Genomic DNA, 23,974 nt, shown 5'->3' with positions numbered 1-23,974 from the left:
TGATTTCATATTTTTCTTATTTTTCATATATATATATATATATATATATTTCATATTATTTATGTGGTGTTACTAATATTGTCTTCTTTTGTCCTTTTGTCTTCTTGAGCCGAGGGTCTTTCGAAAACAGTCTCTCTACTCTTTCGGGGTAGGGGTAAGGTCTGCGTACACACTACCTTCCCCAGACCCCACTAGTAGGATTTCATTGGGTCGTTGTTGTTGTTAACATTTAGGCAACCTATTAATGCAAAAACTCCTTTACGTACAGTGTTAGTGTATAGAAATATTGCTCAACCAATCTAACGAGGCTAGCTATTGAAAGAAACTTACAAAGAAGTATTGCTTCCATCTATTGTGCATTACTACTAATTTTGCATTATTGCTCAACCAAACTTACAAGAAGTAAGAAATACCATATAAGCAACATGCTATAATCTCTAACACCATCTTCAGTTATCAAAGTTGAGTGGAAATGATATGTAGTTTGAGTCAAAAGCAATGAATTTAGTTGAATCCGTCCTAAATTGACAAGTAGACTATAGGTCCAACTTCCAAAGAATGCATGCACATCTTTCACTAGCCAACTTGAGGAAAGAAAATAAGAGACTATTGAAACCTCACTTTCTCTTCTCATTAACATTTAATATTCTCTCCTCAGAATCTCCTCTATTTCTTGTACATTTTACAGTGTATTTACTGTTTGCTCTAACCCTTTACGTCCAGAAGTTCAGAATACTCAATACAGAAAGTCCAATAATTATGTTGTCTTTTGCTTTCCGTTGGCCAAACGTATCCAGAGCAGAAAGGCCTAATGGAAAGTCCCTTCTCAGAGTAACTTAAATATCTCAACAACTTTCCCTTCTCGACAACTCAGAAAAAACAAACTGAAAACAAAAGAAAAGGACATGTTAAAACTCTTATCCAATCAATGTACTACTATTCCAGCAGCCCACATTTGTATGATTCCTCTAGACAAGTACTCAACAATCATGGTTTTATCTGACTACTAAAATGATTCCTAAACTTATTGCCAAGTGTAGAAGTTTCAATATGTCATAGCTCATAATCATTTTTTTATGCTGAAGAAGTTAGAAGAACAAAGCAACATCAAGGGAGCCAAGCTGCCATGTCATCTGTGATATTACTGGTTTTACGATTAATCAACAACTGAAGGCTTCTCAATTATTCAAGATCTAGCATAGTTTCAACGACACCATGATACGTCCGTTTTGTTTCCTAACCTTAAATTAATCTCTGATGCAAATTAATGCTGATTTTCAAGTTCCAAGCTGCCACATGAGGTTGACTCAAAAAAGGAAAGGAAAATAACACGACCAGATCAGATAAAATGAAGTTGGAAGGTGATAATTTAATATCCATTCAACTATGCTCAAGAATTTCGGAAAACAAGAACATTCATCATATTACCTATCAAATGCAGGGTGGTTAGAAACTCAAAGATCAAAATGAATAAAGCAATATGTGATGAAAAGGAGCTGAGTTTGGAGTTCCTCTTCCATTCATGCTCTTCCTTGTGATTCCATGAATTGACTGGAGTTTAAGAACAACGAACAGAAGATTGAACAACTGCAACAATGACAATGTATCAACGGCCAAATCGAGCTAGTAGAAAAGCAAAGGAGAAATCCTCAAAATAAACTGCCAAGTTATCTAGACAGGAAAGTGCAATAAACGTGTTAGGACTGCATCATATTTCGAATAGCTAATATGCATCAACTATAGTAGAAGAACTAATAAGAGATGGCTTTTTTCTTGGTTATGCTGTCAATGATTGAGAGGGGCATTTCACATAAGAATGATCCTTGACAACTCTCTGCCAAAAAAAACTTGGCACAATGCCAAAATCCTCAAAAAAATTAGAAAAGTATACAAAAGTTCTACAGATGATCATACCCTAATCGTTAAGCTAAAGTCAGCATGCTTAAGTTTCTTGGTTTTTTTATTCTTTTTCTTTTACATTAGTAACTTCAATGTAGAGATGTTAAATAACAAGGAGATAAAGCGTATATTCATTCAACTTGTCTTTTCGTGTCCAAGTTGTTAAATTAAGAGATCTGTATTTTTCATGTCCAAGACTAAATGAAAGAAAAATTGAAGATAGAAAAGGAAACCCAAAAAAGAAAAAGAAAATTTAAAAATTAGCAGAGAATAAATGCTCAAAGAGGACATAATCTTTTCCCATCATTTAGGCAAAATTGTAAATGCTCAACATAAGAATTAATACTTACACAGCCTTTGATGTGAAACTTCAACGGCAGGCAGAAACTTTTCCTTATATCTGAGATGGTTGTCCAATTGATAATGGAATCGATAGCAGGAGGCTATTTCTAGACATTGAAGCGAAGTGAGGCACCTAAGACCGACTGTTGGTAGTAGATGGAGCTCATCATGGTAATATAACCTTAGCTCAGAAAGAGACGAGGGAAGCCCTTCTCCGGCGGTGATAAAACTTCATTTCCTGAAATTGGGACATAAACAGTTATCAAAAAGAACTCCAAGCTTAGGAGAACCAACAACTTTCAATTGAGTTCAGGAATCAGGACATTTTGAAATTTTAAGGTAACTGCCCAATCAACTTGGGACAACTTTCAATTGAAAGAGAACAAAAACTTATTTAAGCTGAAGAACAAAAACTTATTTCTGTCAAGCAATGCAGTGCAATCAAGTGAAATTTTTTTAAGCTGAAGAACTTGATAGAGAAAATGAATGTTAATGCAGCAAACTTTAGTCAGAGCAAATCAAAGGTGAACTGTATAATACACCGAGCTAGTGTCTCCTCCGCTATAACAAAATGGATCTATTTTAATTTGGGCAAATATCAGTGCTAATTCTTTTAACTGATGTTGGAAACTCAACATTGGAAGAAACTGCAGTACAAAATTTTGCACAATATTTTCTTAGAGTGATCAAAGAAAAGCAGTACTGTCAAATTCCACACAAAAGAGTAGTACGTACTTTTCTTCACTTACACTTTGCTGACAAACCACATTCAAGGTTATTGTCCATTCGATAGATAATGTCAACAAAACTGTCCATTCACCAATGGAGCCAAGAACGGTAATAGCTAGCATATTGTTACCCAAATCCTGATAAAAATAATTGCTTATAAGCTGATATCCAATAATCATATTAGGAAGCAAACTTTTCTATTTTTTTTATAGATAGGAGGCAAAGTTTGTGTCACATATACCTTTGAATTATATTAGAGCTTAGCATTCAATAGTGGACATGTGCATTACTCTAAACCACCTCCTCCTCGCTCATCTCACTAATAAGGGGAAAGAACAAGAATACATGAATTTCTATTGAGATGAAAGTTCAAGCAATGCATGAACTAAAAATCTACAAGATGAAGAGCGAGAAATATGACTGTTGCGGAAGCCAAATGTATATAGTGTGAATAAGTCACAACTATTATACCAAAAATTATGACAGCCACCAAATAATAAATAAGATAATAAAGCAACAATAAAGGGAACACCAGAATTTACGAGGTTCGACTAATTTTGCCTACTCCTCGGACACAACCAATATTTTATTTCACTCCAAAAATACAAGTGAAATAATACTAAAGAGAGAAGATACAAATGCCTTAAACAGATGAGAAGGCAAATGAGAGGTGTGTGTCAATCCTAAACATTAGGCCTTCTTTTATAGGGGAAAATCCCCCCAAACTTAACTCCCAACCGATGTGGGACTTTGGCATTTTGCCAAACTTCAACAAATCTCCACCTTGGCAAAATTCTACATTTTCAATTCTCTCTCAATAACAAATTTTGGTTGTGTCTTCATCTTCAATCTTCAGTGTTCAACAATGTTGATCAAATCCAAACAATGTTGAAACTTGATCGCAGTCACCACCTTAGTTAGCATATCAGCAGGATTCTCCGTAGTATGAATTTTCTTCACTGTGACTCCTCCTTCTTCTATGATTTCTCGTACGAAATGATACCGAACATCAATGTGCTTCGTCCTTGCATGATAAACTTGGTTCTTCGCTAATTGAATAGCACTTTGACTATCACAAAAAATTGTGATACCTTTTTGTTCAACACCAAGCTCCTTTAGCAATCCTTGAAGCCAAATTGCCTCCTTCACAGCCTCTGTAATAGCCATGTACTCTGCCTCTGTTGTAGACAAAGCAACTGTTGACTACAAAGTAGACTTCCAACTAACTGGTGCTTTTGCAAAAGTAAACACATAACCAGTAGTTGATCTTCGTTTGTCCAGATCACCCGCAAAATCTGAGTCACAATATCCAACTACAGACTGATTGTATTCCTGCTCAAAAACTAACCCGATATCTACAGTATTATGAATATACCGTAGAATCCACTTCACAGCTTGTCAATGCTCCTTCCCTGGATTGTGCATATATCTGCTAATAACTCCAACAGCTTGTGAAATGTCAGGCCTTGTGCAAACCATTGCATACATCAAGCTACCAACAGCATTTGCGTATGGTACCTTTGACATATACTCTCGTTCAGCTTCATCCATTGGCGACATAGTAGTACTTAGCTTAAAATGGGGAGCAAGTGGAATACTAACTGGCTTAGTCTTGTCATCTATGCCAAAACGTTGTAGTACTCTCTTCAAATATTCTTTCTGAGATAAACAGAGTTTCTTTGAACGTCTATCTCTAATTATCTCCATGCCAAGAATTTTCTTTGCCTCACCCAGATCCTTCATCTCGAACTCCTTCTTCAGTTGATTCTTCAATTTATCAATTTCTTCCGAATTCTTGGAAGCTATCAACATATCATCAACGTATAGGAGAAGATATACAAAGGAACCATCTTTAAGCTTGCGCAAATATACACAATGATCGTATTTGCTTCTCTTGTACCCTTGCCGCAACATAAACTCGTCAAATCGCTTGTACCATTGTCTAGAAGATTGTTTCAATCCGTACAATGATTTTTCAAGTTTGCATACCATATTTTCTTTTCCAGCAACTTTGAATCCTTCTGGCTGAGTCATGTAGATTTTCTCCACGCAGTTTTTACATCCATTTGAACTAGTTCCAAATCCAATTGTGCTACCAAAGCCAACATAATTCTAATGGAGGAATGTTTTACAACTGGAGAAAACACTTCATTGTAATCAATTCCCTCCTTTTGAGCATATCCTTTGGCCACCAATCTTGCTTTGTAGCGAACATCTACTTGGTTAGGAAATCCTTCCTTCTTTGCAAATACTCATTTGCACCCAATTGCTTTCTTTCCCTTCGGGAGATTGGCCAATCTCCATGTATGATTCTGATGAATGGACTGTATTTCATCATTCATGGCAATCCTCCACTTATCTTCTTCTGAACTTTGGACAGCGTCTTTATAAGTAGTAGGAACATCATCAACTACAATTGAGGTTGCACAAGCAACCGTCTCTATGAGACGAACAGGTTTCGTTATTGTTCTTTTTGGCCTGCTGGTTGCTATTGATTCAAGTTGTTGTTGAGGTTCCTGAGTTGGAATCTCTTCTACTGGATCTCCTTCCAGAGGGCAATCTTCATTTGTTTCCTCCTCTGCTTCTTGTGTAGGAAAAATAAATTTTCCCTCAAACTCCACCTGCTTAGAAGCACCTTTATTTTGTTTGGTGTCTTCTGTTACCTTATTTACCATAGCAGATTCATCAAAGGTAACATCTCTGCTGAATATTACTTTCTTTGTCATAGGACACCATAAGCGATATCCTTTGACTCCAGAAGTAATTCCCATAAAAATAGCCTTCTTTTCCCTTGGATCCAATTTTGACTCCGTCACATGATAATATGCAGTTGAGCCAAACACGTGCAAAAAGTTATAATCTACAGCAGGTTTTCCATACCGTTTTTCAAATGGTGTCTTGCCATCAATAGCAGCAGATGGTAGACGATTAATGAGGTGGCATGCATATGTAACTGCCTCAGCCCAAAATTCTTTGCCCAAGCCAGCATTGGACAACATACACCGTACCTTCTCCAGCAAGGTCCGGTTCATACGTTCAGCGACTCCATTCTGTTGTGGTGTATGTCTGACAGTGAAGTGTCGGACGATGACATCATTTTGACAGACCTTATTGAAATGATCATTTTTGTATTCACCTCCATTGTCTGTGCGAATACACTTGATCCTCTTGCCTGTTTGATTCTCCACCATCGTCTTCCATTTGAGAAAAATTCTCAGCACTTCATCTTTGTTTTTCATTGTATACACCCACACTCTTCGAGAAAAATCATCAACAAAGGTTACAAAATAGTGCTTCCCACCCAATGAAGGTGTTTTGGAAGGACCCCAAACATCAGAGTGTACATAATCCAAAATGCCTTTAGTATTATGGATCGCTGTACCAAATTTAACCCTTGTCTGTTTTCCTTTGACACAATGCTCACAAAACTCCAAATTGCAAGCCTTTACTCCTTTTAACAATCCTTGATCTTATAGAGTTTTCAAGGATTTTCCTCCAGCATGTCCCAAGCGCATGTGTCATAGCTTGATTGCTTCTGCCTCTTTGTCGTCACTGGATGTCACTGTCGTTGTCCCAATAACTGTACTGCCACGATAGCGGTACATATTATTATTCTTCCGATTAGCCTTCATTACCACTAGTGCACCGGAGCATACTCTCATCACTCCATTTTCTGCAATGATTTTGAACCCTTTTGATTCTAGGGCTCCTATAGAGATGAGATTCTTCTTCAAATCCGGTACAAATCGAACATCTGTTAATGTTCTGATCATTCCATCATGGTTCCTTAATCGTATTGAACCAATGTCATATGAGGTAAGAGGGTTGTTATCCGCTGTGTGGATGACTCCATATTCTCCTTCTTGAAATTCCACAAACCAGTCCCTGTTGGGACACATATGATGGCTACAAGCCGAGTCCATCAACCATATGTCTGATGATGTTAATGACTCTGTTGTAACTAATGAGAAGTCTGAATCATCACAATCAGCTACATTTGAATCCATAATGGTCTTTCCATTGTTATGTTTGGCCTTATTCTTCAGCTTCGGACAGTCTTTCTTCCAGTGCCTTTTTCTCGACAAAAGGCACATTCATCTTTGCTGGGTCTGGATCTTGACTTGGATCTTCCCTTCTTTGTCCTCGTTTGATTTTGAGGACGACCCCTCACAAATAGTGCTTCTCCTTCTCCGCCCTTCTGTTTTTCTCGCTTTCTTTGTTCATAGCTGTACAAAGCCGAACAAACTTCTCTAAGAGAAACTTCGTCATTTCCATGGAGTAGAGTAGTTTCAAGGTGCTCGTACTCATCAGGAAGTGACACCAACAACATCAAGGCCAAGTCACCATCATCATAAGTTGTATCCATATTTTGCAAATCTGTGACCAACTTATTGAAACTGGTGATATGTTCATTCATCGTGGTACCAGGAACATAGGTGAAGTGAAACAGTCTCTTCTTCATGTACAATTTATTTTGACTGTTTTTCTTCAAAAATTTATCCTCCAGTGCTTTCCATAATTTACTTGCAGAAGTTTCCTTTGTGTATGGATATTTCTGCTCTCTAGCAAGATAGGATCGAATGGTACCGCAAGCAACACGGTTGATAATTCTCCAATCTTCTTCTCCAATAACATCTGGTTTCTTTTCTTCAATGGCCAGATCTAGCCCTTGTTGAAAAAGGACATCTAGAACCTCGCCTTGCCACATCCCAAAATGCCCGGACCCGTCAAAAATTTCTACCGCAAATTTCGCATTTGACACAATTCTTGTCATAAGCGAAGATGCCAATGATGACGTATTGTTGACACTTGATGTAGATTCTTCTTATTTATTGTCTCCCATATTTGACACAAATATTATTTAATAGCTGACGACACAAATCAAGATTATTCCTTTCTGATGTAGAAGATCAGACTAAGCTGCAACCACAGAGCATACTCAGACAGAACCTTGACTCAGTTACCAAGATAAATCTTTTCTGATGTGGAAGATCAGACTATGCTGCAACCACAGAGCATACTTAGACAGTACCTTGGCTCTGATACCAATTGTTGCGGAAGCCAAATGTATATAGTGTGAATAAGTCACAACTACTATACCAAAAATTATGACAGCCACCAAATAATAAATAAGACAATAAAGCAACAATAAAGGGAACACCAGAATTTACGAGGTTCGACTAATTTTGCCTACTCCTCGGACACAACCAATATTTTATTTCACTCCAAAAATACAAGTGAAATAATACTAAAGAGAGAAGATACAAATGCCTTAAACAGATGAGAAGACAAATGAGAGGTGTGTTTCAATCCTAAACATTAGGCCTTCTTTTATAGGGGAAAAATCCCCCCCAAACTTAACTCCCAACCAATGTGGGACTTTGGCATTTTGCCAAACAATAATACATGAATTCCAATTTAGATAAATTTCCAAAGACAATAAACATATGTCTGACATATATGTGTGTGCTAACAGATTACTAGTTCATTAATATGACATTAAGCTATCAACTTTCTGGAGCAAATATGTGAATTCCTGCCAATACCAAATCTTTTTTACAATGTTTCAGTTCCAATATAAGGATTTTATCACCTTTTCGTTTTGTCATATAACATTCAATTCATCCCAATCTGAAAATGATTCCTCGGCTTCATAATGGCATTATAAGCTCCACACTGCTTCACAAGATTTAACAAAACAAGCATGGAGAAGTAACAAAAATAAAAAGTTGTTGAGATAAAAAAGAGAAAGAGTAACTTACATTTATCAAAGCACCACTCGATATAATCATTACAGATATTCCTCGTCGACTCTTATGGTGGGAATGTGAGCAATATTTGGCCAGTAATCCCCCTTCTCAAATTCTAGGAGTGTTTTGAGCAATGGGCAGCGGTAAATAGATAGTTCAGAGATGGAAGAGGGCATCCCTTTGACTGGAAGAGATTGAAGTTTAGGGCAATGCTCGATGACCAGCTTAGAGAGGGAAGACGGCAGTGCTGATTCTGTAATAGATTGGAGTTGATCGCAGAACCTGATATCTAGACGTTGAAGCGAGGTGATGCGCCGAAGACCTTCGGTCGGTAGTGAATGGAGCTCTTCATGGCGATCTAATGTAAGCTCAAAAAGAGATGAGGTAAGCCCTTCTTCCAACAGTGACTGAATTTGAGGTAAATTATAAGTATATAGAGATTCAAGAGAGGTTAGGCTTTTGAGAACTTGGTTGCTAAATGTTTTCAGATTGTGTATGGTAATTCGTCGAATAGAGCAAGGCAACTTCCAATTTTCACCGGCAGGAATCTCTTCGTCACTGCCATCATGGTAGATGGTTAACTCTGTGAGACAGGGGAGTCTCTGTAAACCCCACTCCTTTCGCCCATTCACCAGTTTCTTGCAATTCCAAATCTTAAGGACTTCTAAATTGAAGGGCAATCCTCCTTCAGGAAAGGACTCTATTTCTGGACAATTATTCAGAAATAGCTCCTTAAGAGATGGAACAAGTTCCTGCATATGTTCTGGCAGCGACTTCAGCTTCTCGCAGTGCATAATATCCAAAGTACGCAACAATGTCGTTTGAGCCACCGAAAGTATTTCAAGATTCTCACATTTATTATGAAAAAGAAACCTTCCATTTATGCTGAGAGCTTCAGTCCCATTGGGAATCAGAAGCCTTGTAAGGCTGTGGCAACTTTCTACCCTCAATTGGCGTGCTCTTGGGACCAACTCAGGTGATATCTCATCTATAGAATCACATCCTTCTACTGTCAAACTCTCAAGAAACATGTCACTTCCGCTAGAAATCATCTCACTAACTGACGTCTCCAATTTCAAATTCCTGCAATCATATATGCTTATTCTCTTCAAGGTGCTTGGCAGAATGCTAATTGGTAAGGAGGTAATAGAGTGACAATTGAAAATATCTAATTCAACTATCTGTTTCATTCCCTGAAGTTGAGACAAAAACAGTTCAGCATGATCAAAAAGAACTTCAACCTTAGGAGAACCTTCAACTTCAAACTTTTTTAGACTTAAAAATTCTATAGGTGTCTCCAGATTGAGTTCCGAACATTTTGAAATTTTCAATTTTATCAGCGAACGGAGATTTTCAGGCAACTTTCCAATCAACTTAGGGCAATTTTTAATTGAAAGTTCCTGAAGTGTAGGAAACTCGCCATTCCCCAGTGCGTGCCACTGCTCCCACTCCAGCATCTCTGCAAATTCAAGCTTCTCAAGAGAGTTAAAAGGCTTTTTGGAAGATGAACTACCATAAAATTCTTCAGTCACCTCTATTATTCGATGCATCCCTTGAATTGAAAGGAATTTCAAAGAAGGAAGTTGGCCGAATGCTGGCAAGGAATAACAGTCCTTGCAATTATTTAGAGACAATTCCACCAGCTCAGAAAATGAATAATCAGCTAGCCAATATGGAAAGTTTGTCCCTCTATATCCGTTGATCTCAAGTTCTTTTATGTTTGGATTTGGATGAATCTCACCTAGTATGTCTCTTTCATTTTGTGAACTGTCCGCAATACTTACACTCCACTCCAATGATAACTTTTCAATATGTTCCTTTCCTCTCATGTTTGCCTTCAAAGCTTCCCTTCTATCCGCCACATTTTCCAACTGTCGAATTGATAGAGTTCCATACAAGTTGCATAGTTCACCCAAATCTTCCATTCTCGAACCACTGGGATCACCTAGAAGAAATTTAGCTCCCAATAACACATGGAGGCTTTTCAACTTGCTCAAATGTAGTGGCATCATCAAGCGAGAGCTGCCGCTAATGTCAAGGTGACGCAAATTTATCAACTTCTCCATCTGCCGCGGTAACTCCTCAAGGAATTCACAAGATGACAAGAGAAGTGTCTCTAAATTATAAAGTACACAAATGGATTCTGGTAACTGCTTTATCTCTGTCAAAGAAAGGTCCAAAAATCTTAGGAGTTTTAATTTGATAAACAAGACATCTGGTAACTCCTTGATATGATAATGAGACAATGATAATGCCCTTAAGGATGTTAGTCTTGGAAATATGTTATGCAACACCCTCTGGCTTAGAGAAGAACGATATAGCTCGATACTGTAGATTGGAAGTAATGTCCTCAGCTGCTCCAATTTGTAGAGAGGTTCCAACTTTTCAAAGTCACCATAGCCCATTGAATAGGACACGTGTCGACTTCGTTTCAACATATGAGACTCTTGGTACTCTTCCAACCTAACACAAAGTTTTGAAGACGCAACTTGGGCCAAATCATTGACAAGGTCATGCATTAAGAATTTCTCTGCATTATTTTTAGAAGACTCTGGGACCCTTTCGAAAAGTGACCTTGATTGCAACTCGAGAAAGAATAGGTTGCCTAAATCTTTAATTGTTTCATCTTTTTTCAGCCCCTGTACTAGACCATTAGCAATCCACAACTGAATGACTTGTTTTTTCCGAAATGGATAATCTTTCGGAAATATTGCACAGTAGGAAAAACATTGTTTTAAATGTAGAGGAAGATCGTTATAGCTCAACATCAACGCTGGTAAGATGCCATTGTCGGGTAGCTCCCATACTTCACTTCTCAAAATACGTTTCCACCCTTCAACCTCTGGTTTGGAGCGCAACATGCCAGCGAGCGTCTTTAGAGCTAAGGGCAATCCTTTGCACTTAGCTGCGATTTGTTTCCCGACTTCTACATGTTCTAGATGCTCATTAGGATCCATGTTGTCAAATGCATGTCTTTTGAATAAAGACCAAGAGACATCACTAGACAAAGTATCAATCCTTATGTGCTCATTACCCATTGTCTTGGCAACACTTTTCTTACGTGTCGTCACGATGATCGTACTTCCTGCATCTCCTTGAACAAAAAGATTTCTCAAGTCATCCCATGCATTATAGTTGTCATTCCAAACATCATCCAGAACAATAAGAAATTTTTTGCCCTTTAAGCTTTCCTTCAATTTGACCTGTAGCTGATTAAGATTGTTATCAACCATTATGCCAATTTCTTGAAGTAACCCTTTTGTTACTCTAAAAGCATCATATGGTTCAGACACACAAAACCAAGCTTTCAAATCAAAATGGTCTTTCACCTTCTCATCATTGTAAACAGCTTTAGCAAGTGTTGTTTTGCCAATCCCAGCCATTCCAACAATAGGAATTACAGTCAGTTTGTTTCCAGTTGCATCAACCGACAATATACGGTCGATCAATTCCCCTATTTCATTCTGCCTACCAAAGATATCAGATTCATCAACCACAGAAGTTGAAAGTCTTCTAGTTTCTTGTTTAACTGAATAAAGATACTCTTTTAGGCCAAGGTGACCAATTTGCTTTTGCAACTCCTCCAGCGTTTCAATGGTGTATTCCAATTTCTCCATTATGTTAATAATAAAATCACCACTCAAACACAAGTTCAGGTCACTTACTTGTTGTTTGCTTGTTTCTGAAAGATTTTGATGCTGACCTTCCACTTGAAGTCTCAATACTTCATAATTGACCTCTTCGATTAAGTTTTCAGCACTGTCCACAGCATCCCGAAGTTCATTAAGCCACTGACTCACGTTTGGATTTGATGCCTGCTTATTCTCTGCATCACTTAGCACAGCCTGGAAACTACACAAAGTCCTCCTCAGCTTCTCTAAGAGTCGAAAATCATGCTTTTGCCTCTGAAACATCTTGAGCAGGTCACCCCGAGGAGCAAGCCTATCAAAGAGAACATTCAAAGCTGAAGATAGAAATGCACCACCAACTGCTAAGCCAATCTCCATTTCTGAAAGCTGCAAAGAAAAACAATGAATCGCAAAATCGTTAAGAATTTGGATAAGATTAATGTTTCTATCTTAAAATAGTCTCTGCTAAGAGCTTTCCTTTACCTATTCAATGCTAGATTAGTTTGCTTACAGGTATGGTTCATTAACAGTGTGTTTTGCAGTAATGCTAGAGTTAGAGTTGAGGATGACTTTCTTCCAATTTGGGACTAAAATATCACGAAACAGCTCAAGTTTTACCATTCAAAGTCAATGCTACTTGATGTGCTAACTAACTTATTATTTAAAAGAGAACAAAGTATAAGGACGGAAACAGTCCAACAGTTCAAGTAGCATTGACTTTGTACTTTAATACTGCCAAATTGATTGATATAAAATTCTTAGTCCTCACTGACCTTACCCCGTCTCGTCATTGCCTGCTAAGCAAAATTGTTAGGTAATATTATCTATTGTTATTATTTATTTATCTATATTACATTATAAACTTAGTTATCTCTATTAGAGAGGTTATCATTTAATTACATACATAATTATCATTTGCATATAAAGTAATATATTAAGCACCAATCTTCCCTATTTTCGTTCCCACTTCTTCCTCCCGCATTCTGTGGATTTTCCGGAATGGAGTATTGTTATACCAGTAGGTATTCAGCCAACAAGTTTAAATCTTCCTCGAGGCGGTTCAAGTAATGGTGCTTATTGCTTAGACCTCCCAAGTGATGGATGAAAGAATGGAAAAAAGCATGGGAGAAAATAGATCCTATAATTGAAATTAAAGTGATTGGGTGTGAAAACCATGAAAACATTAGCTTAACTCTATTTACATCCATTAAAAAGCTTTGAAACTTTGAATTCGAAAATTGGGTTTCGACAAAATTATTATTTATTTAAATTGAATGTTGTTGCAAACAATTGAGAATATCTTTTGGTATTTATCTCAGTTTTGAGGGAGTGTGGTACTTCGAGTTGATTTTAATTGAAATTTCAGATTGAAACTCAAATAAAAAGAAAAAGAATAAGTTGTATGTATTTTGTATATCGGGTGTACAAACGACATAGAAAATACATAAATAATTGTATGCAAATTGTACGTGTTTGACCAAAAAAATTACATACAGATAAGTTGAATGTAAATTATAATTTTTGACCGGATTCTGTACGACAAAAATTTGTCTACAAGAATATATAAATTGTTGCTTTTAACCGGATTTCTATAGATTTTGTTTTAAAAAAAAAAAGAAAAAATGCATAAGTACCCCCTGACCTATAGCCAGATTTCCAACTACACACTTTATCTTTGTGGGAATCCTATTACCTCCCTAAACTATTTTAAAGTAGAATTATTTGTACCCTTAAAGCTAATGTGGCAGAGTGTGTGTATTTCACTCTCCTTGGGAGACTGAGAAGCAAGAAAAAATAATTTTCAGATTTTTCTTTTGCTTTTTTTTTTACCATTTTTAGTTACTTTTTTCTTTTTCTTTGTCTTTTTCTTTTACTTCTTTTTTCGTTTCTTATTTAATTCCGGTGGATATTCATTCACCGGCGACTTTTTCTAACCGTTTTTCTTCTATTTATTCTGTTTTTCTTTTTCCTCTTTCTATCCTTCTCACACACAAATTAAAACTCTCAAAAAGATCTATTTACAAGCAAAACAAAATACACTCAGATTTGGGGGAAAAAAAGTCATCATCGTAAAACCTTCCCATGCCTAAAAAAATTGAGGTATTAAAATTTTAACTGGAAAAAGTCCTCTCAGCTTATATTCGTTTTTCTTTCTTTTGCTCTCCCCCCCCCCCCCCCCGCACACACACACACACACACACATACATATATACACACACACACACATACATACATACATAAATACATACATATATATATATACACACACACACACACACTCAGATCGGGATAAAAATCTATCACCGGATAATTTTTTCCGGCGGTGACCAAAACGAAAAGAAAGAGAATGAAATAACAAAAAAATGAGAATAATAATAAATAAGAAAAAAAGGATGAGAAAAAGAAGAAAGAATAAAAAAAGTACTAAATATACATGTGACAGTGCATGTAGTCAGAGGCGGATCCAGAATTTAAATCTTATGGCTTTAATTTTTGAAGTTTTTAGCGTTGAATCCATTATATATTTAAAGTTATGGGTTTGTATCTACTATTTTTACAATTTTAATAAATTTTTACATATAAATTTTTACTTCGCATCGAAAGTTATAGGTTCAGTTGAACCCGTTAATGATACACTACATCCGCCTCTACGTGTAGTTCACCACTTGCCAACAAGAGTTTGGTTGTCTAGTTTTAGGGTAGTATTTATTCCATTTAAAAAATGTTTAGGAGGGTAATAAGATTCCTGCAAAAATAAAGTGTGTAGTTGGAAATCCGGGTATAGGTCAGGGGTACTTATGTATTTTCCCTAAAAAAACCTCTAGTTATTTTTTATAAATAGAAAAACCTACTTAAACTGGGTAAATATTATTCTAATTTTGTATATGTAGGAAAATCCCAAAATTTAAAAGAGAGCGAAATTCTGGAAAGACCCAATTCACCCACTCTGGTTGTTCAAAATAACAACTCTCATGTCGAAAATTGGCACGGAAATTCACAACTAGTTAAGACCTTCATAGAGCACATCCAACAAATCAAAATTTTCAATACAGAAGTAGGATAATTATGTCTCTCTTTAACTTTCTATTGGCCGCGGAAACGTAGAATGAGAGTAGAAAAGGCCTAATTTACAACTAGTTAGTGTTAGGACCGAAAAAATCAGGTGTCATACGGAAGCTAGCAAAGTAAACTTTGAAGTCCGACAACAGAAAAAAAATCTACCAAAAGAAACACAAACATTTAACGCGGTTCAGTCAATTGACCTACGTCCACCGCTAAGATGAGCAATCCACTATATAAAAAGAGAGTGTAAAATATCGATAGAACAACCTCACGAAGAGGCAAACACAAGTGACACACTAACACTTGTCCTGTAGAGTTCTCTCCCTAAACACGACTCTCAAACTCCGTATGGCTACATTGTGGATGCTGAATGAGAAGGAATGATTCTCAATTTATAGAAGTCCAAACCTTTTCTTACAAGAAAAAGGACTAGCCAAATATGAGATATTTGTAATTTCCTTCTACAAAAAGAAAAACCCAATTAAAGTAAACATATTCCACTTTCCTTCAACAAATAAGAAAACCAAATATGATAAAGAAAATTATGACAAATATCTAACAGTTAGGTGCATGACATGTCTGCATAATAACATAATGCTCGGCTACTGAAGTTGAACATAGTGTCAGTGGAGAGCAGTCTACAATTCGGAAACTAAAATTCATTATACAAAAATAGAATGGGATGTAGCCGGACAAATGACCAAAGATATAATTTAGTGACTGAAAGTATGAAGGCGATGCTCAACCCGAGAACAACATTGATGCTTCAACGTTCGGAATAAATGTTTACTGAAGGTCCAACAGCTTTTCTCTTATTAATTTGAGCAAAGAGACCATCAAAGCTTTTCCCTTGTAAGAGGTTGTATCTGTTGAATAGGACAATATCCCACATCGGCTGGGAAGTAAATTTGGTGGGAATTTTTTCCTATAAAAGGAGGCCTAATGTTTAGGATTTAAACACACCTCTCATTTGCCTTCTTATCTTCTTAAGGCATTTGTATCTTCTCTCTTTAGTATTATTTCACTTGTATTTTTGGAGTGGAATAAAATATTGGTTGTGTCTGAGGAGTAGGCAAAATTAGCCGAACCTCGTAAATTCTACTGTTCATTTTATTGTTGCTTTATTGTCTTATTTATTATTTAGTGGCTGTCATAATTTTTTGGTATAGTAATTGTGACTTATTCACACTATATATATTTGGCTTCCGCAACAATTGGTATCAGAGCCAAGGTACTGTCTAAGTATGCTCTGTGGTTGCAGCATAGTCTGATCTTCTACATCAGAAAAGATTTATCTTGGTAACTGAGTCAAGGTTCTGTCTGAATATGCTCTGTGGTTGCAGCTTAGTCTGACCTTCCACACCAGAAAGGAAATAATCTTGAATTGTGTCGTCAGCTATTAAATAATATTTGTGTCAAAGATAGGAAACAATAAACAAGAAGAATCTACATCAAGTGTCAACAATACGTCATCATTGGCATCTTCGCTTATGACAAGAATTGTGTCAAATGCGAAATTTGCGGTAGAAATATTTGACGGGTCCGGACATTTTGGGATGTGGCAAGGCGAGGTTCTAGATGTCCTTTTTCAACAAGGGCTAGATCTGGCCATTGAAGAAAAGAAACCAGATGTTATTGGAGAAGAAGATTGGAAGATTATCAACCGTGTTGCTTGCGGTACCATTCGATCCTACCTTGCTAGAGAGCAGAAATATCCATACACAAAGGAAACTTCTGCAAGTAAATTATGGAAAGCACTGGAGGATAAATTTTTGAAGAAAAATAGTCAAAATAAATTGTACATGAAGAAGAGACTGTTTCACTTCACCTATGTTCCTGGTACCACGATGAATGAACATATCACCAGTTTCAATAAGTTGGTCACAGATTTGCAAAAACATGGATACAACTTATGATGATGGTGACTTGGCCTTGATGTTATTGGCGTCACTTCCTGATGAGTACGAGCACCTTGAAACTACTCTACTTCATGGAAATGACGAAGTTTCTCTCAGAGAAGTTTGTTCGGCTTTGTACAGCTATGAACAAAGAAAGCGAGAAAAACAGAAGGGCGGAGAAGCAGAAGCACTATTTGTGAGGGGTCGTCCTCAAAATCAAACGAGGACAAAGAAGGGAAGATGCAAGTCAAGATCCAGACCCAGCAAAGATGAATGTGCCTTTTGTCGAGAAAAGGGACACTGGAAGAAAGACTGTCCGAAGTTGAAGAATAAGGCCAAACATAACAATGGAAAGGCCATTATGGATTCAAATGTAGCTGATTGTGATGATTTAGACTTCTCATTAGTTACAATAGAGTCATCAACATCATCAGACATATGGTTGATGGACTCGGTTTGTAGCTATCATATGTGTCCCAACAGGGACTGGTTCATAATTTTCAAGAAAGAAAATATGGAGTCATCCACACAGCGGACAACAACCCTCTTACCTCATATGGAATTGGTTCAATACGATTAAGGAACCATGATGGAATGATCAGAACATTAACAGATGTTCGATATGTACCGGACTTGAAGAAGAATCTCATCTCTGTGGGAGCCCTAGAATCAAAAGGGTTCAAAATCATTGCAGAAAATGGAGTGATGAGAGTATGCTCCGGTGCACTAGTGGTAATGAAGGCTAATCTAAAGAATAATAATATGTACCGCTATCGTGGCAGTACAGTTATTGGGACAGCGACAGTGACATCCAGTGACGACAAAGAGGCTGAAGCAACCAAGCTATGGCACATGCATTTGGGACATGCTGGAGGAAAATCCTTGAAAACTCTATCAGATCAAGGATTGTTAAAAGGAGTAAAGGCTTTCAACTTGGAGTTTTGTGAGCATTGTGTCAAAGGGAAACAGATAAGGTTTAAACTTGGTACAGTGATCCATAATACTAAAGGCATTTTGGATTATGTACACTCTGATGTTTGGGGTCCTTCCGAAACACTTTCATTGGGTGAGAAACACTATTTTGTAACCTTTGTTGATGATTTTTGCCGAAGAGTGTGGGTGTATACAATGAAGAGCAAAGATGAAGTGTTGGGAATTTTTCTCAAATGGAAGATGATGGTGGAGAATCAAACAAGCAAGAGGATCAAGTGTATTCGCACAGATAATAGAGGTGAATACAAAAATGATCATTTCAATAAGATATGTGAAAATAATGGCATCGTCCGACACTTCACTGTCAGACATACACCAAAACCGGATTAAGTGGTAGAACGTATGAACCGAACCTTGCTGGAGAAGGTACGGTGTATGTTGTCCAATGCTGGCTTGGGCAAAGAATTTTGGGCTGAGGCAGTTACATATGCATGCCACCTCATTAATCGCTTACCATCTGCTGTTGTTGATGGCAAGACACCATTTGAAAATGGTACGGAAATCCTGTTGTAGATTATGACTCTTTGCACGTGTTTGGCTCAACTGCATATTATCACGTGACAGAGTCAAAATTGGATCCAAGGGCAAAGAAGGCTATTTTTATGGGAATTACTTCTGAGTCAAAGGATATCGCTTATGGTGTCCTGTGACAAAGAAAGTAATATTCAGCAGGGATGTTACCTTTGATGAATCTGCTATGGCAAATAAGGTAACAGAAGATACCAAACAAAATGAAGGTGCTTCTAGGCAGGTGGAGTTTGAGGGAAAATTTATTTTTCCTACACAAGAAGCAGAGGAGGAAATAAATGAAGATTACCCTCTGGAAGGAGAGCCAGTAGAGGAGATTCCAACTCAGGAACCTCAACAACAACTTGAATCAATAGCAACCAGCAGGCCAAAAAGAACAATAATGAAACCTGTTCGTCTCATAGAGACGGTTGCTTGTGCAATCTCAATTGTAGCTGATGATGTTCCTACCACTTATAAAGACGCTGTCCAGAGTTCAGAAGAAGATAAGTGGAGGATTGCCATGAATGATGAAATACAGTCCCTTCATCAGAATTATACATGGAGATTGGCCAATCTCCCGAAAGGAAAGAAAGCAATTGGGTGCAAATGGGTATTTGCAAAGAAGGAAGGATTTCCTAACCAAGTAGATGTTCGCTACAAAGCAAGATTTGGTGGCCAAAAGATATGCTCAAAAGGAGGGAATTGATTACAATGAAGTATTTTCTCCAGTTGTAAAACATTCCTCCATTAGAATTATGTTGGCTTTGGTAGCACAATTGGATTTGGAACTAGTTCAGATGGATATAAAAACTGCGTTTTTACATGGAAACTTGGAGGAGGAAATCTACATGACTCAGCCAGAAGGATTCAAAGTTGCTGGAAAAGAAAATATGGTGTGCAAACTTGAAAAATCGTTGTACGGATTGAAACAATCTTCTAGACAATGGTACAAGCGATTTGACGAGTTTATGTTGCGGCAAGGGTACAAGAGGAGCAAATACGATCATTGTGTGTATTTGCGCAAGCTTAAAGATGGTTCCTTTGTATATCTTCTCTTATATGTTGATGATATGTTGATAGCTTCTAAGAATTCGGAAGAAATCGATAAGTTGAAGATTCAATTGAAGAAGGAGTTTGAGATGAAGGATCTGGGTGAGGCAAAGAAAATTCTTGGCATGGAGATAATAAGAGATAGACGTTTAAAGAAACTCTGTTTATCTCAGAAAGAATATTTGAAAAGAGTACTACAACGTTCTGGCATAGATGAAAAGACTAAGCCAGTTAGTACTCTACTTGCTCCCCATTTTAAGCTAAGTACTACTATGTCGCCAAATGATGAAGCTGAACAGGAGTATATGTCAAGGGTACCATATACAAATGTTGTTGGTAGCTTGATGTATGCAATGGTCTGTACGAGACCTGACATTTCACAAGCTATTGGAGTTATTAGCAGATATATGCATAATCCAGGAAAGGAGCATTGACAAGCTGTGAAGTGGATTCTACGGTATATTCACAATATTGTAGATGTTGGGTTAGTTTTTTAGCAGAAAGACAATCAGTCTGTAGTTGGATATTGTGACTCAGATTTTACGGGTGATCTGGACAAACGAAGATCAACTACTAGTTATGTGTTTACTTTTGCAAAGACACCGGTTAGTTGGAAGTCTACTTTACAGTCAACAATTGCTTTGTCTACAACAGAGGCAGAATATATGGCTATTACAGAGGCTGTGAAGGAAGCAATTTGGCTTCAGGGATTGCTAAAGGAGCTTGGTGTTGAACAAAAAAGTATCACAATCTTTTGTGATAGTCAAAGTGCTATTCAATTGGCGAAGAACCAAGTTTATCATGCAATGACGAAGCATATTGATGTTCGGTATCATTTCGTACGATAAATTATAGAAGAAGGTGGAGTCACAGTGAAGAAAATTCATACTACGGAGAATCCTGCTGATATGCTAACAAAAGTGGTGACTGCGGTCAAGTTTCAACATTGTTTGGATTTGATCAACATTATTGAACACTGAAGATTGAAGATGAAGACACAACCAAAATTTGTTATTGAGAGAGAATTGAAGATGTGGAATTTTGCCAAGGTGGAGATTTGTTGAATATGACAATATCCCACATAGGTTGGGAAGTAAACTTGGTGGGAATTTTTTTCCTATAAAAGGAGGCCTAATGTTTAGGATTTAAACACACCTCTCATTTGCCTTCTTATCTTCTTAAGACATTTGTATCTTCTCTCTTTAGTATTATTTCACTTGTATTTTTGGAGTGGAATAAAATATCTTGTGTCCAAGGGATAGGCAAAATTAGTCGAACCTCGTAAATTCTGTTGTTCCTTTTATTGTTGCTTTATTGTCTTATTTATTATTTGATGACTGTCATAATTTTTTGGTATAGTAGTTGTGACTTATTCACACTATATACATTTGGCTTCCGCAACAATATCAGAAAATTGCAAAATTAATTTCCTTCCAACTATGACGCCATCAGATCAAAGGGCTGATAAATTTGCATCGCTCTTGCCTATAGAGAAAAGGTAACATAATCAAGAAATAGAAGTTAAATAAAAATTCTGATCATAAAATAGAAGGGTTGATCAAAATAAAAAAATTCTGTTAGTTTTGAGGGACAATAAGTTAGTCCGCTCTTGATAAGGGTAATGTGCCCTTATCATTGGTGGACTAGCTCATATTTGCTCAAATAAACCCTTTTATTTTTGGGTAAAAAATTTGAATTATATTTCTAAAATGGGAGGAAGAAAAGAAAGAAAGAAAAAAAAAAGCGCATGTTGAATTTTTTTTCTTCAGAATTGGACATCAAAAGCATATATTGACAAAATTTTGTTTTGCTCAAAGGATAACTAATAAGACTTCTCTCTTTCAGTTTCTATCTTTATGGAGATCAATACTCTCTTGTCTATGCAATGCAATTATATTCATAAATTTAGTTTTAAAAAATGAAATTAATATCTTATGAATTTTATTTTTTCTAGCATCGAGGCAATCGCGATTTCTTAAGCAAGATCACAACTATTGTTAAGTATACATAAGAACTCCCTCTAATTTTTTCATTTACTTTTAATTATCTTTTTTTAATTTAAGAATTTCAATTTGTATTTGTGTTCTTGAAAATTATTTATTTTCCCGTGAAAGATTACTAATTTTCTAGAACTGGTATTCTGTTTAATAGTAGTCAAGTTCATGAGAGTATTTTTTTCTAATAGGGAAAAGACATGAATATGGTGAGCAATTAGATATTTTTGGCTCTCTTAACCACTTTGGATCTATATTCTACTTAAAAGGTATTCCAATAATTTTTTGAGTTAAAATTATTGTCTTGCATAGTGGCACTCGATATTAATAATAAAATATATTATAAATTAAAAAGTTGGAAGTCTGTTAGATTTGAGGGGCAAATATGAACTAGTCTATTCATAATAACGACATATTTAGAACCAAATTCAAATAGAGAATAAATTTATTCTGTTTTTCATAGTTGGGGGGAAAATATGAACCAATCCACTAGTGGTAGGGGAATGTTCGGCCAAACCTAAAATAAGGATAATTTTGCTCTATTTTTCATAGTTGAGGGATATTTTTGGCGCTTTTTCCTTCCTTTTTATTTCTTCTGTAAATGCAATTGATATTTGCAATTATATATTTTTTCTTTTCGGGTTAAATCTATAAATAATTTTTTTTTATTTTGTGCATATATATTATATGTTGAGTCCCCTTATTTTTTCCGTATTTAATTTTTTATATTTTAAAACTCCTTAGTGAAATCCTTACTTTGTTATTGTATTAATAGATGCTCTGCAATGGCTAAAACTAATGCATCATAGCTTGAATATGAGTTGATTACAATACTATCGATATTGAAATCAATATATCGACCACTACTATTCCATCGACCATTAAGTAGAATCATGATTGCCATTGTCACCATGGAAGCAAAAAAAACAAAGCTATTTCATTGTGCGATAGTTGGACAAATAAAAAAAATTACTTAGTGTTTTTGCCTACAAATTTTAGACTTACTTAATTTTTTTGCCTACAAATTTTAGACTTACTTAATTTTAGACTTAATTGATGTGAATAATACCATCTAATTAAATAATAAAATGATATCACTAAACTATAAAAGGTGGAAAAGGTTGTTATCACTTCATCAAGTAGAGCGTTGTCAATACGAAATAATCCTAGCATAACTATGCTTGCTATTAACTACCGTCCACAGCTGACACGTAGCAAAAAGAAGCAAAACTGTCCATGTTTCTCTTTTCAATTAAAAGTAAGATTTTTTATCCAACAAAAAGACAAAGACTTCGTAATGGACTCTTGGTTTTTTACTATTCAGTACCCTAGGCTGAATAATTGAGGCAAGAGAGGAAAGCTACTTGAAAGTGTAGAAAGGGACTGAAAAATAAAAGAGCTTAAAATGATAAATTTCTGTAAGGTATGTGTTAGGTGTGCCTTTTGTTTCATTTACTTTTCCACAACTCATTGTAGTGATTTTTTTTTTGGTTTCTCACATGGTGTCCAATACCCGTATTAGAGCTCGAGTATATCCGAATTTGCGTCATACGCGTTTGCGTAGTCTTAGCCCCCCTAGCCTTCACGTTCGCAATTCTAGTCACGCATTCGCATAGAGTAGCTTCAGAATCCAAGCCCAGCCCATCCAATACTACGAGTTCGCGTGGGTGTGGATGCGTTCGCAAAGGGTAGTCCCTCCATTATTCTGTGTCGTGTCCTGTTCCTCACATTCGCGTAGGGTACTCCACCCCCCACCCCTCCTCCCAGTCCCAACTTACCTTCCGTGATCGTTGTTGGATATATGCGATTGCGTAGAAGCTTTTACCAGGCACCGGCAGAAATGAAAAAAAAAAACAGAAATTTTCCTAAGTTCAAAAGGTCCATAGGCTATCCGAAACCACCCGAGCCCTTGGGGATCCAAACCAATTATGCAAACAAGTTCAAAAACATTATACGAACTCGTTCACACGATCAAAATACAAAAATAACGCGTAGAACTACGAATAAGACACCAAATCAAAGGAAATTTTCAAGAAAACTTCAATTTTAACAACCGAACGTCCGAATCATGTCGAACCAACTCCGTTTCTCAATGGCGGAATAAATGTTTATTAAAT

At 36.5% G+C, this 23,974-nt stretch overlaps 1 protein-coding gene across 8 annotated transcripts; it reads right to left on the bottom strand.

Moving 5' to 3' along the window:
- Positions 1-355: 355 nt before the first annotated feature.
- On the bottom strand, positions 356-12,961 carry LOC107801560 (putative disease resistance RPP13-like protein 1). 8 transcript variants are annotated; one of them, XM_075244001.1, is made up of 8 exons: positions 12,833-12,961; positions 8,733-12,736; positions 8,564-8,646; positions 3,212-3,289; positions 2,977-3,107; positions 2,250-2,479; positions 1,429-1,587; positions 356-884 (listed from the first exon to the last, which is right to left on the bottom strand). In XM_075244001.1, the coding sequence occupies exon 2, from the start codon at positions 12,725-12,727 to the stop codon at positions 8,762-8,764; it is 3,966 nt and encodes a 1,321-aa protein (XP_075100102.1). In that variant the 5' UTR covers positions 12,728-12,736; positions 12,833-12,961; the 3' UTR covers positions 356-884; positions 1,429-1,587; positions 2,250-2,479; positions 2,977-3,107; positions 3,212-3,289; positions 8,564-8,646; positions 8,733-8,761. The 8 variants fall into 8 exon arrangements, with proteins under 8 accessions (XP_075100102.1, XP_075100101.1, XP_075100103.1 ...); XM_075244000.1 differs by having other exon boundaries at positions 8,564-12,736; XM_075244002.1 differs by lacking the exon at positions 8,564-8,646.
- Between the last annotated feature and the right edge of the window lie 11,013 nt (positions 12,962-23,974).

The sequence above is a fragment of the Nicotiana tabacum genome, chromosome 22, assembly GCF_000715075.1.
Source record: "Nicotiana tabacum cultivar K326 chromosome 22, ASM71507v2, whole genome shotgun sequence".
In the NCBI taxonomy this organism is placed as follows: Eukaryota; Viridiplantae; Streptophyta; class Magnoliopsida; order Solanales; family Solanaceae; genus Nicotiana; species Nicotiana tabacum.
This window is presented reverse-complemented; position numbering and strand designations above follow the sequence as displayed.